At 50.2% G+C, this 13,238-nt stretch overlaps 2 protein-coding genes across 4 annotated transcripts in view; one reads left to right on the plus strand and one right to left on the minus strand.

Moving 5' to 3' along the window:
• Positions 1–361: 361 nt before the first annotated feature.
• GZF1 (GDNF inducible zinc finger protein 1) lies at positions 362–7,424 on the plus strand (the record flags this gene model as incomplete). The annotated part of the gene is made up of 5 exons (XM_082670707.1): positions 362–1,758; positions 2,907–3,001; positions 4,417–4,584; positions 5,019–5,176; positions 5,498–7,424. The coding sequence occupies 5 exons, from the start codon at positions 362–364 to the stop codon at positions 5,831–5,833; spliced, it is 2,154 nt and encodes a 717-aa protein (XP_082526833.1). The 3' UTR covers positions 5,834–7,424.
• A 4,191-nt stretch (positions 7,425–11,615) lies between these two features.
• The window catches only part of NAPB (NSF attachment protein beta), a gene marked incomplete at both ends in the record, with an annotated part of 35,504 nt that continues 33,881 nt past the window's right edge, over positions 11,616–13,238 (minus strand). For all 3 annotated transcript variants that reach the window (XM_082671557.1, XM_082671556.1, XM_082671555.1), the window contains 3 exons: positions 11,616–11,726; positions 12,648–12,698; positions 13,033–13,101. In XM_082671557.1, coding sequence (XP_082527683.1) covers positions 11,616–11,726; positions 12,648–12,698; positions 13,033–13,101 — 231 coding nt within the window. The remainder of the gene's footprint in view (positions 11,727–12,647; positions 12,699–13,032; positions 13,102–13,238) is intronic.

Below are 13,238 nucleotides of genomic sequence, written 5' to 3' on the forward strand. Positions count from 1 at the left end.
TTGTTGCTATAAATTCTGTTAGTTTGGGGGTCTGGGTCTGTATGTAAATTACAAAATGACCTAGAGAAGCCAATTACTGCTTTAATGTATTTCATTAGTCATCACTTTATCTTTAGGGCAGTCTTAGTCTGTTTTCATGCAAATATCTCATGAAGGTGCATCAGGGCTTCAGAAAAATGCTAAGAAGTGATGCGTGACTTGAATCTGTACATGAGAAAAGTTAGGTTTAGGTCGTTAATCAGCTTATATCCTCTAAAGAACTGATATAATCCTCATAATTTTTAATCCTTCTACTTCAGAGGTTGCTCATGCATGAATAATTCTTGGTTTGTTTTCAGAGCTGTTCCTGGGAAGAAGAAACATGGAGAGTGGTGCAGTTCTGCTGGAATCCAAGTCCTCCCCGCTTAACCTTCTGCATGAAATGCACCAGCTCCGGCTGCTGGGTCACCTGTGTGACGTGACTGTCAGCGTGGAGTACCAGGGCGTCCGGGAGGAATTCATGGCCCACAAGGCGGTGCTGGCAGCCACCAGCAAGTTTTTTAAGGAGGTGTTTCTTAACGAGAAGACTGCGGACGGCTCGAGGACTAACGTCTACTTAGACGAAGTGCAGGTGGCTGACTTCGCTTCTTTTCTTGAGTTTGTCTACACTGCAAAGGTCCAGGTGGAGGAAGATCGGGTGCAGCGAATGCTGGAAATGGCAGAAAAGCTGAAATGTTTGGACTTATCTGAAACTTGTTTCCAGTTGAAGAAACAGATGTTAGAGTCGGTACTTTTGGAGTTGCAGAATTTCTCGGAGTCTCAGGAGGCAGAAGGGAGCAGTGGCTCCCAGGTCTCTGCTGCTGTCTCCCCTGATGCTCGGGCAGGTGTGGCTGCGGACAGCCCTCTGGCCAACGGCGTCGCGGGTTCCTTGGATCCCCCAGCAGCAAGAATCGGCAACAGCCTGTTGCCAGATCTGCCCTCGAGAAAGTCCAGGGAGAAGCCAGACAAGAGAAAAGAGATCGCTAAGTCCCCCTACCCCAAGCTCAGAAGGGCTAGCGGGAGGCTGGCTGGGAGGAAGGTGTTCGTGGAAATCCCTAAAAAGAAGTACACTCGACGACTCCGAGAGCAGCAGAAGAGTGCCGAGCAGGACGCTGGGGACCGTGGGGGCCCCCGTGAGCCCAGCCCAGACGCCGGGGGAACGGTGAAGGAGCTGGTCACAGTCACGAAAGACGAGGAGGACGGCGGGGCTGGGGCCGAGGCGGAAGCAGTGCTGCCGAAGGCGGGGCAGGGGCAGGGGGAGGAGGACGAGGACGAGGATGAGGACGAGGAGGGGGAGGAGGGCGCGGGGAGGCGGAGGAGCAGCTTCCGGTGCACGCGCTGCGAGAAGGCCTTTCTGTACGAGAAGAGCTTCCTGAAGCACGTGCGGCACCACCACGGCGTGGCCACCGAGGTGGTCCACCGCTGCGACACCTGCGGCCAGACCTTTGCCAACCGCTGCAACCTGAAGGGCCACCAGCGCCACGTGCACAGCAGCGAGCGCCACTTCCCGTGCGAGTTGTGCGGCAAGAAGTTCAAGAGGAAGAAGGACGTGAAGCGGCACGTGGTGCAGGTGCACGAGGGCGGCGGCGAGCGGCACCAGTGCCAGCAGTGCGGCAAGGGCCTGAGCTCCAAAACGGCGCTGCGGCTGCACGAGCGCACGCACACGGGCCACAAGCCCTACGGCTGCACCGAGTGTCCGGCCACCTTCTCGCAGCCCTCGGCCCTCAAGACCCACCTGAGGTAGGCACGGGCCGCCTCGAACCCCAGAACGCACGTGGAGACGTGGGGGGCGTGCAGGAGGCAGCCGGTGTGGCTGCCTCGCGGGATGGGTCACTTTTCAGTTCGCTCCCTCTCAAAGTCGGGGGCTGTGTTGAGCCTCTGGGTTCTCTCTCGAGGCAGAGATGCGGGCATGGCGCTCCTTGGGCGCGGGCCCGGCTGATGGGGACCCGCGCTTCCCGCTCAGGCGCGGGGGCCTCTCCCGCTCCTGGTGCTGAGGCCTCCTGCCACCCTTGCCAAGTGGGGCCAACGACCCCGTCCCCCTTCCTGACCCTTCATTTGGGACTCAGTCCTGTGACCAGCTGGGTGGCTAGTCCCACTGAAGACCTCAGGAGGGCGACACTTCTTTGGGCTTGGAGAGAGCCTGTCGCCAATCTAAGCTCCAGGATTAGGACGGACAGGGACTCCAGTTACTGATTTTTGAAGTGTAGGTGGGTGACATTCAGTTTTTAAATAAATTCCCTTGCAGTGCTCAGTACTTATGCTTGAAATCCAGACAAAGCAGTTTTCTACTCTCCCCTAGATCTGCCATCATCCTGGGCCAGTCCAGGGGTGGGAGCTGGGTGTTTCTTGTCCTTTTATTGTCATTTATAGCCCGGCTCAGGAAAGGCTCAGTAAACATGGTGACAGCCACTCCATCCTCGCCCTGAAGTGCAGTGCTTACGCATGCACCCCAGGGACCGGCTGGCTTCGTGTGTTGATAACAGTTCTTTCTAGACTGTTACGTCAAACTAGGAAAGGATGGTAAACATTTTGATCACGGGGTACTTTTGTCAGCCATGGTTCCTAAGGTGTCTGTGGGTGACTGTTCTCAACGAGGGAGCTTTATAAATACCACACGGTGCTGTTTGGTGTTGCAAACAGCCTGCAGAGGCACAGCCTCTGCCTGCACCTGGGGGCAGCACGCGGGGGGACTCGGCGTCTGGCGGGGATGTGGCGGTCTTGACTCGGGCAGAGACTGATTTGGGGGTGAGAGTCCTGGGCCTCGCCGCCTTTCAGTCCTTCGCATTCGGGCTCCTGGAGCAAAGCGTCTCCCCAGGTGAGGGAGGAGATGGTAATGCAGAGTGAGCTTTGACACATCCTGAGTTACCCTCTGAATGTTGTGCTTTCAGAATTCACACAGGGGAAAAACCTTTTGTCTGTGATGAATGTGGTGCAAGATTCACTCAGAACCACATGCTGATTTATCATAAAAGGTGTCACACAGGTAAATACTCCATCGTGATTGAATGTCCTTCCTGGCTGTAGGAGGAAAACTGCAGTTTTCTTCATTTAGAAGTTGGCATCTGCCAAGTGGTTTAGGTTAAAGCCCTGACACGCTCTTCCGTCTCGTGAGTGAGCATAAGTAAATGAGTAAAATCCGCCCACTGCCTCCAGGGCTGTGTGCTTGTGGCCATGACCTGAAAGAAATTGCTCAGAGTATGGGAAAAGCTGTATGCTGTTATCCCGCTTCTTGCCATCTCTAGGAACAGAGCATTAGAAGAAACCTGACTGTCCAACCCCAGGGAAGTGGTTCAGTAAATGGGTAAATCCACCCTGTCCCGTCCCAGGCCTTTCTGACTAAGGTCTCTGAATATTACGAAAAACACCTGTGTTTGGCTGTTGACTTGAAAAATGCACAACTGAGCATACAGTGAATCCCAGCTTTATTGAAAACCTGCAGAAATAAAAGTAGTTACATGCTGTGTTAAGGTGGGGGAATCATGAGGTTTTCAGAACTTCTGTGGTACGATTTCATCAGGTGAGGGAGAACATTTAAGCTCTTTATTCTGATTTTGTGCAGTGCTCCTGGGGTTCAGAGCCCTGGGGCGTGTGGAGTCTAGCTGTCGGGTACTGGGCTTATCACGCTAACCCAGTTCTGCTCCCATTTAAAAATGTTTACTTCTTTGACTGTCCTATGAGCCTCAAGTTCAAATGGTGAGATAGATGAGCCACTTAATGACATGAATTAATAGACTAAAATGAGCAGAATTGGTGTCTGATGGAAGACTGGGGTCGGGGGAGGTCAGGCCACCCCGAAGGATTAAGTTAGAATCGGTCATTTGATGAACATGCTAACATATTTGGATTTTATTAAAGCCAGTAGTTTTGTTTTGATGTTTGAGAAATTGGGGCACGCCTGACAGAGAAGTCTGGTTTGTGGGCCCTCAGGGCCCCAACTGCACAGCGTGAAGGGTGGACGCCCTCCTTGCCCTGACCCCACCCCCGGCGGCTGGGAGCTGCTCCAGGACAGCCCCGTGTGTCCACCGCACACTCCTCTCCCTTCAAGAGGGGCTTCTGTTCTGATAGAGACCCACAGAAGCCCTGTGAAAAAGTCCAGCTGTTCCACCAGACCAGTTGGCGAACTGTTTTTCTTGTTTGGGATGACTGCATTTCCAAAACGTGAGCTGGCTGAATGCGCTCTTTAATTCTCATCTACTGGGATCTTTCCTGAGATTTCCAGGGACATTTTACACCAGCTTTCAGCAGGTAGCAAGCACTGGACACAAAGAGATATTTTATGACAGTTTTAACTAGAAAAGAACGCGCTGCCTGCCAGGGCACTTGGGAGGGTGGACCCCATACTCCGCGTGTTCTAGCGCCCGTGTCTCTTCTAACTTCGTGTCTCATGTCTTCATGTAGGTGAGAGGCCTTTCATGTGTGAAACGTGTGGCAAGAGTTTCGCTTCCAAGGAGTATTTAAAACATCACAACAGGATCCACACTGGGTCCAAACCCTTTAAATGTGAAGTTTGTTTCAGGACTTTTGCTCAGCGGAATTCGCTTTACCAGCATATCAAAGTCCACACAGGTATGGCCGGAACGTTGCCAGAGAAGGGAGGTCAGTGTGGCAAGAAAATATCCCGAAGGTTTTAGATTTTCTGGAAAATTATTTGGAATTTGGCTTTAAGTCGTGCGTCCTAATAGCATTTAAACATTTTTTGAGTGTCTAGTTTCTGGCTCTGACAAACTGGAAAGGTGTGAATGTGTGAACATGGATGTGGACGTGTGAACCCTTGAACACCTTGAGATTAGAATTAGGGGTGATGATCTGCACGTGCTGGTGAACACTCACACCCGCGCAGGGTCACTTACGACTGGAAAGCTGTGGGTGAGGCCACGGACCCCTGGGGCTCCTGCACGGTCGGCTGCTCGTGCCCGTGTCGCCCTCCCCATGGCAGCTCGGGATGCCGGGCGGCCCAGAGCAGCCGGTAGCTCTCGTGTCCTCCGTCCCTTCCCTCCCAGGGGAGCGGCCCTACTGTTGTGACCAGTGTGGCAAGCAGTTCACGCAGCTCAACGCGCTCCAGCGTCACCATCGGATCCACACGGGGGAGAAGCCATTCATGTGCAATGCGTGCGGGCGGACATTCACCGACAAGTCCACGCTCCGGCGGCACACCTCGGTGAGCGGCCAGGCTGGCCCCCACGGACAGCTGCCGGACAGCAGAGCCACCCGCCCCCCTTCCCTGAGGCCCTCAGTCTGTAAGGGGGTCCCAGGGGAAGGCGGGGCTCTCCCTCCCCTGCAGCGAGGGCAGCCAAGGCGGGGGTGAAGCAGGGCCCGGGGCATGCTGAGTTCTTTCTGGCAGGGACCACGGTGGCAGACACGTGTCTGACGGTTGGAGAAGGCTGTTGTACTTGGTAACGAGTGGCTGTGAATTGGGGGCTCTGCAGATCCTGGTTAGGGACACAGTGGGTGACCTTTCTGTTCTGCGTTTGGTCCGCAGATCCATGATAAGACAACTCCATGGAAGTCTTTCCTCGTCATCGTGGACAGCTCTCCCAAGGATGGCGATGGGCACAAGACTGAGCAGCCCGATGAAGAGTACACGCCATCCAAACTCTCTGATAAATTGCTGTCTTTCGCAGAAAATGGCCATTTTCACAACCTGGCCACTGTGCAGGGCAGCATGCCTGCCGTGCACGATGACAGTCCTGCGGACCCGGCCTGTAAGTCGGACGGCCCTGTGGGGTCCCAGGACACGCTGCTGGCCACCACCATCAACGAGCTTAGCGAGCTGACGCCGCAAAGGGACGCGGGCCCACACAGCTCCACTCTCTGACTCACACGGACTAGAGCACGGGGTCACCTGCCCCGCGGTCCCAGCCTTGCACCTGCACGCATAAGGGCTGGACGCGAGCGTTCGTCAGGGGTCAAGAAGAACTGTGGGCAAAGAAGTGGGCAAGGATGGCTTCCGCAGTTTCTTGAATTTCTGCTAACTTGCACGTCTCTATCAAACCGTTTCTCATGCTTTCCCTTAGAAATCCTGATCTGCATGGTCTCAGCCACACTTTATCAGCAAACAAGGCAGTTAACATAACCTCACCTAATTCTGGTGGAATTATCCTAATGCTTGATGACCTTGACATTCCTGAGGCTGGGGTTACTGCTCAGCTTCTTCGTGGAAGTTTATTTCTGATACTTTAAAGCTATTTTTCTACCAACCTGAAGTAAAACTGGGACCATATATTTATTTTCAGCTGTTTCTTTCCTGTTGAAGCCAGTCAGGTGCTCTGGGACACTGGAATGGGGCTAAAGAGACAGATGACTGCACTTGTCCCCCTCTGCCCCGTTTGTAGGCACTGAACACTTGTGAAGTAGCTGCTCACGGCACACGTGCAACTAGGAAGTCTGTCATAAAATGGCCTGAGATGTGGCTACAGGTTTCATTTCTAAAAATCCAATTTTAAAAAGCTGTCCTACCAAAGACTAGCCGAAAACAGCATAGTAGTTTTTGCAAAGAGGTGTGAAAAATTAAGCCAGGGGCTTGAGAACACTTGAAACATAGTGTAGTTATTTTATCCACGAGTAGCACTGAGGTGGTGGTAGCCAATCTAAGAACACAGAATACTAGTAGTTTTGCTAGGTTCTTTTGACAATTTCCGTGATTTTCAGAAACCCAGCATTTCTCATTAACATGTCAAGACGCTGACACAGGCAAGTCACTGGCGCACATGTTCCCCCGGGAGCATGAGTGAATTTGGCAAAAGGGACCAAAAGCCTCCGTACACTCCTCTTTGATTAGCCTTAAGAGTGGACCGTGGAACCGCCAACCTTGTTTTAAATGCACCTCTGTCTCATGCTGGCCTTTGGTAACTCCGCTGGCCTTACCCAGCCTGGTTCTTGATCCAGTGGTGAGGGCGGGTCGCCGTGCGCACAGTGCTTTGACTCACACGTGACCCAGGTAAAAAGAGAAGGGGAATTGTCACTAGTTGCTCTTTTTCTTACATTTAATTTATTACACTTGCTGTTTCCTCGTTTTCTAAGAGGAAGGGTACTTTATGCAAGTCCGGGAAGAAGACACAGCTGCACGAGATGCCAGAAAAAGACCGAGGACACTTTCTTCCCCATGAGACGGTGACGTCAACACCGAAGGTGTCGAAGGCGTCCCAGGTGCTGACACGGGCTGCAGGTGGCAGTACTGATTCCACCTCCAGCTGTGACAGCGTGACCCACTTGTGTTCACAGGACAAAACAGTGACTCTCACACACAATTTACTCTCGAAAGGAGAATGAACCTGCCCGGCTAAGGAACTGTTTCTTGGGGTAAAGTCATCTTAATGAGAAGAAATTTAAATAATAGATTATTTTGTTACCTATCGGAATAATTTTTGTCTTGAATTTGTTTCTTTAGAAATTCTACAGAAAACTTTAATGTGTTAATAAATGTTTTGTAAAAATAGTTTCGCAAGTCTAAGTTTATTTCCATTATTAGAATTTAGGTTCTACAGAAATAAGATTCCTGATTCATACAGGTAGCTTAATTCCCTGGTTCTTGGAGTCTCTCCACCTCCGTGCACTGCACGTGTGTTCCTGACACAGGACAGGCCTGGCCCCGCATGCGCTCGGCCTCGGTAGCTGGTGCCAGGCGGCGGGGAGGGGCCCAGCCTCATTGCAGCCACGGTGACTCTGTGCCTCAGAGGCTCCTCCATCTACGGTCACTTCTCTGCTTCCCGAGAGGGGACAAGAGGGCTGCCGCCCCAAACCCTGCCGAAGATGCATCTCACCTCGGGGATTTGTGGGGTGTCTTCGTTTCTCCCCATCCAGGTGCTCTGTTGCCACGTGACTGTCAGCCCCAGACGATTAGGTCAGGCCACACCAAGGCGGCGATTTCACGCCTTCCAACCATCGTGTGGGAGACGCTCTCAGCCCAGACTCCAAAGCTCCCCTGCCTCTGCTTTTAACCAAAATTTGTTGTACAGTTTGAAAACAAAATTGGCCAAGTGGTGGGGTAAAACCTTTATTAAAGGTGATCTTCACAGAAATGTGGTTTTGCCAAAGGTGATCATCTAAACTGACCAATTTGAGTGCAAGTTATCATTTAATTCTTACCTGTTGTGTATCTTGCCAGAGCAGGGACATTTTTTGAGACCAAGCAAGTGCCTGTCCCCTTAACTGAACTTGATGGTGTTCCTGTCACTCTAAGTAACATTATTTCAGGCGAAAGTCCATTTGTCCACAGGCACCAAGACGGGCAGATGGATGCGGGCACAGGGCCGCCTGGCACATCCGTCACCCCCCAGCTGAGCCCCGGGAACTGCCCACTTCCCTCCACCAGTTTGCACGGGCCTCTGGGACCCTCACCGAGGCTGGCAAAACCCACCACGGGAGCTTCTGTTAGGAAACAGAAGAGACATTTGAATGAGAAAGTAACCCTGAATATCAACAACCTGGCAGAATTCCTAGATGGGACGGCCTGTTCGACCATTCATTTTGAATTTGTCTCAAATGATCTTTGAGGGACCTGAACAAGGCCCGCTGACAGCACCAAGTCAACGTAGCTCCACCAAGGGAGATGGGGCTTCGGGCCCCCGGCCTCCCGCTCTGAGGTCTCCTAGGGGCCACTCCTCCTTCAAGCCTGCCAGTGAGATCCCTGACCAGGCAGCAGGAGGGATGGGAACGGGGAGCCTGCAGAGCCCGGACGGCTGCTGCCCACTGCCCTGAACCCCGGGGGACACCTTCCAGGACAGGAAGCCACTCCCGACCTGTGCAAACCAACCAGGAAACTCACCATACCGTTCACAACTTCGACTTTATTTACTGTACAGGTTCACATGAAACACACAGGCTCTTTGCGAAGGTGGATTTATCATCACAGGATGAGTTCTCATAATACAACCTCCCCGACAGCGCGGGGGAGGAGAGGCCGCGCCAGGCTGGGGCCCCGGGAGGCAGGCTGCGTGCCACAGGCCCTGAGAAAGCCACGGGGGTTGCCTCTGGGCATCTTAACTGCACAGTATCAGAGGAAACAATAAAGGTTTACAGGGACATCATCACACATGGTCACGACTGCAAGAATACTGTTTTCAAATCATTAAATAAAAAAGGAATTCACATAAGCTATAAAAACGTTGCCACAAAAAGCAAAGCTTTCCTGTAAGAAATTTTAACTCATTCTGACAATGCACTAAACACGATCTGCTAAAACACAAGGACTGTAACATAAATAGTCATTATACTTTGTTCACAAATAATGATCTGTAAGTCCTGGAAACCTGACCCGGGCTCTGAGTCACAGCACTGCCCACTTTGACGGAACACTTCAAGGGAGAAAGTCTGGATACTGTTAATGGGACTTTTTTCTGCTCATTTTCCTGTTACGTTCTGGCAGGTCTGCTCTAGCCATTACAATTATATTTTACTCTTTTTCACGTGAAATATTAAAAACAAAAACATCTTAACCCAGGCACTGATCCCAGTGTTCATTTCAACACAAGCAACTCTAACTGATGTGACAAAACGCTGCCAATACTATTTCTCAAAACCACAGGTCTTCTGTCAGGGGTGCAGGATGAAAAGCTAATAAATTGCTTTAAAAGACATCATTTGCTTTTTACTTTACATGGTCAGACCAGGTTCCTTTAACAAGTGGGAACAAAGCTTCCAGACTAACGACAGAGCGCACACGCTGGCGGCGAGGGTTACAGCCGCTCAGGTGGCACAGATCTGCAGCCGGAGGACACAGGCCCCACACTCTTCTCACCCAAGTGCTTCTGGCCGGTTGGCACTGGATTAGGTAGAGCAACAAAACCCCACTTTTCTCTCCAAGCGTTTTTCCATAGTTCCAACAGGAAGCGGAGAAGCACCAAGCGGCTCCATCCCAAATGTACCGTAGCTGACAGCCAGCTTTCTTTTAAGAGTCCCAGACCTCTGAAGGAAGGAAGGAATCCTCATCGGATGCCAGGGCCCAAGGTCAGAGCGCCTGCGTCTCCTGGTCTGTTCCTGCTGCCCTCAGCCAACACTGTGACATGACTGCCCTGCCTCTCCACCAGCCAGCCCAGCCTGCACAAGTGACCCCGCAACTACGGCCACCGAATCCTCACGGCTGCCCACAGGGCTTGCTCCATGACCGGGTCCCAGCTGGCCCTTCTTAGCCTCCTTTCCTGCCACTTTCTGCTTCATCCCAGACGGACCTGTTACCCATCCCCAAGCCTTCCTCCCCGCTCAGCCCTCAACCTAGGCACACCCTCTATTTCTGCCCAACAGCAGCTACCAATCCCAGTCGAGGACCGTCCAAAAATGCAAACACCATTCAAATACCAGCTAACGTTGACAGGGCACAGGAAATTCCACTTATCTGTCAACACTGTCATTACCTGGCAATTAACACACATCAAACATAAATCATTTATGCCTAAAAATATGGACACAGGAGATTCAGGAAACAAGACCACGTCTAAAGTACGATGTCAGCACATAACAATGTGCAGGGATCAAGTTCACAGGAAAACAGAGCACATATATAAGCCAAAATAATAGGACAGAACTCAAACACACAAGCTAGAACAACTCCATCAGCTAAGCGCAGGTCCCCTCAGAAGCTAGTTGGGGATCTTTTCCTGACTCAGCACAGCAAACCTCTGTACCGTACTCAGCCTACCAAGCCCATCACATCCAATTAATGGATAAAATGAACATGACACACAATTAAAAATTAAAATTAATGACACACAAGCTCCGACTGAGGTAACCTCCCAGCCCTGGTGAGCACGTATGTGAGAGGGCACACGAGGCGCCCTCTCAGCGTGGAGAAGTGTGTGAACACAGAAGTAAAGGGATGTGCCCGTTCAAACACCTTCCTGTGAAGATGAAGCAAGGGTCCCGCCCCAACTAAAAGTGGACGCCATCTGCAGGAAAGGAAAATGCCCAAGTCTTCTAGATCTTATATGTGTGTGCACTTGTATGCAAGATCAGGCCCACCTCCACACGCGTCCACACACATAACCAGGCAGTGCCAGGAAGCTCCCTCTTTTCCCACTGTAAGCGGCTGGCAGGCCCGGCTGATCTGAATTCTCACACGCACATTACCTACGGAACGATATAGAAAGCAAAGAAACTGGTCACTAGCACCATCAAAAGAATCACAAGACAACAAAAAGGATAAATAATTTCTCACGAGGAAAGTCATAAACGCGCTCCTAACAACGATCCTACACTAAACACACACGTTTAGAGAATCCATCCAGGTGCAAGTTCACGGAGAACATGCAAAGCGTCTATTAGAACTGGGCTGGGTACTCAAATCCAGGAAAAAGGACATAAAAATATGTGGCAAAATTAAACAGGAGCTCTGCATGTATCAAAATAACAGGAGTAAGTTTCGGAAGCAGTTCTCGGAAAACTCTGGGGACTGACGAGCGGGAAACAGCCTGTCACACTCGCAATACACACAGGAGCCGCCCATCCATCCACTGCACGGTGACACACATGGCGGCTTAAACACACACACATCATCAGGCTCATGTGCAACAAAATGAAGCCACTGAATGGGCATCCCATAAGGATCACTGGCCCTAACACGAAACTAAAGAGGACTCGGCGGCATGCCACAGAGACACAGCGCTTCACTTGAGGTCTCCATCTCCTTCCCCGTCCCCCTGGATGGACTTCTTGATGCGCAGCAGCATGGTGGTGAGCCACTGGTCCAGGCGGGATATCGAGTCAAATTCCTTCACCTGGTTTAAGGGAAGAGGAACAGGAATCATTCCATGGAAATACAATCAAACACAGAACTACACTGCCCCACACTGCTTAAACATTAACTTTCTTCATTTAAAATCATTCGTTCAAGCTTGCAACTTTCTTCATTAAAAACTTTTTTTATATTGCTCTTATGCTAACATGCAATGGCAAAACTCCATAACCGCCTACTGGACGAAGAGCACATTTAGCGTGACAAAGGACATGAGACCCTGCATAAGAACAAGGGGACATGGAAAAGTAATGTGGCTCCAGTATCCACTGAACACAAACAAACGCATTTGCAGCAAGGGAACATGTGGAAGCAGAATTCCTTTAACTCATTTCCACAAGTTATCGAAGAATGGACTTTCATAGGATGAAGAGGGTTTGGCAGCAAAAGTTAAAGGGGAAACCTCGCCTTCCCACTATTGCTTCAAAGCCAGGATGGATGACTTAATGAAGGACACTAAGAAATTCACTTGATTATGAACGTAAGATGGAAAAAGATGGGAAAACAGGAAATTGATGAATGTAAAAATAATTTTCCCATTTACTTTAGGCCAAGGATATAGCAAACTCTCATTGCTTTGTTTTCATGTTTTAAATTTAAGTGATTAGATTTCACTGATTTTACTTGACACTTATTTATATATCAGATTATTTTCCATAGAAAACATCCAAACAAGTCATAACATTATGTGATGTATATTTGCCTCACAGCTAAATTCAGCACAGCTCATAGAACTGTCTGATTGTGAAGGCTGGTGGGATCGAAAAACATGCCTTTTGGAAAACACAATGTAGGTATAGTGCAATAATGTCCAAATAAATGTTCAGCATTTATACGATGAAAAGGAGTTGTTTCTGTAACGTAAACTTTCAGAGAACATGCTAAATCCCAAAAGTGAACGTACTGCTTCCGTGTAAGCTTCACTGTTCTGCTCTTCATGAGCTTCTAGAAGTTTCTGGAAACATAAATACAGAAAAATTAGTTTGGTAGGCTAGAAAGTTCCGTCTATGAATGGATACTATAAATACAAAATAGCCTTCATATCACACTAACTGATGTTGCCAAATGACTTACAAAACTGGGGAAAATTCCAAATACAAGTCAAGAGTTACCCCGAGTCAGGGATCCAGCCTTGTGCTAACGTGCCTGACCCGCCAGGTTAAGAGCAGTGTGCGCCTGACCCTAACGGCACCTGAGGCCTAGTGTGCAAGAGCAGGAAGGCACGGGGCTGCTCAGTGAGCGGATTCACAGGATGAAAACGTCACTGTATCCCAGCCCCACCTACTTACTTTCAATAACTTGCATTCTCTCGAATCAGTGAACGCCGGAAACATTTCCTCGTATTTCTCCAGAGCAAGCTGGGAAAGAAAACCACTCGTTAACACCTGAGTCACTGAACCAGGAAACGAAGCTTTGACATTCTACTAACTTCAGTACGATTTATTTACATCCTACTTAATTATCAGACTCAACATCAAAATCAACCTGTGTTGAT

Source organism: Grampus griseus (assembly GCF_964374135.1).
Source record: "Grampus griseus genome assembly, chromosome: 14".
Lineage (NCBI taxonomy): Eukaryota > Metazoa > Chordata > Mammalia > Artiodactyla > Delphinidae > Grampus > Grampus griseus.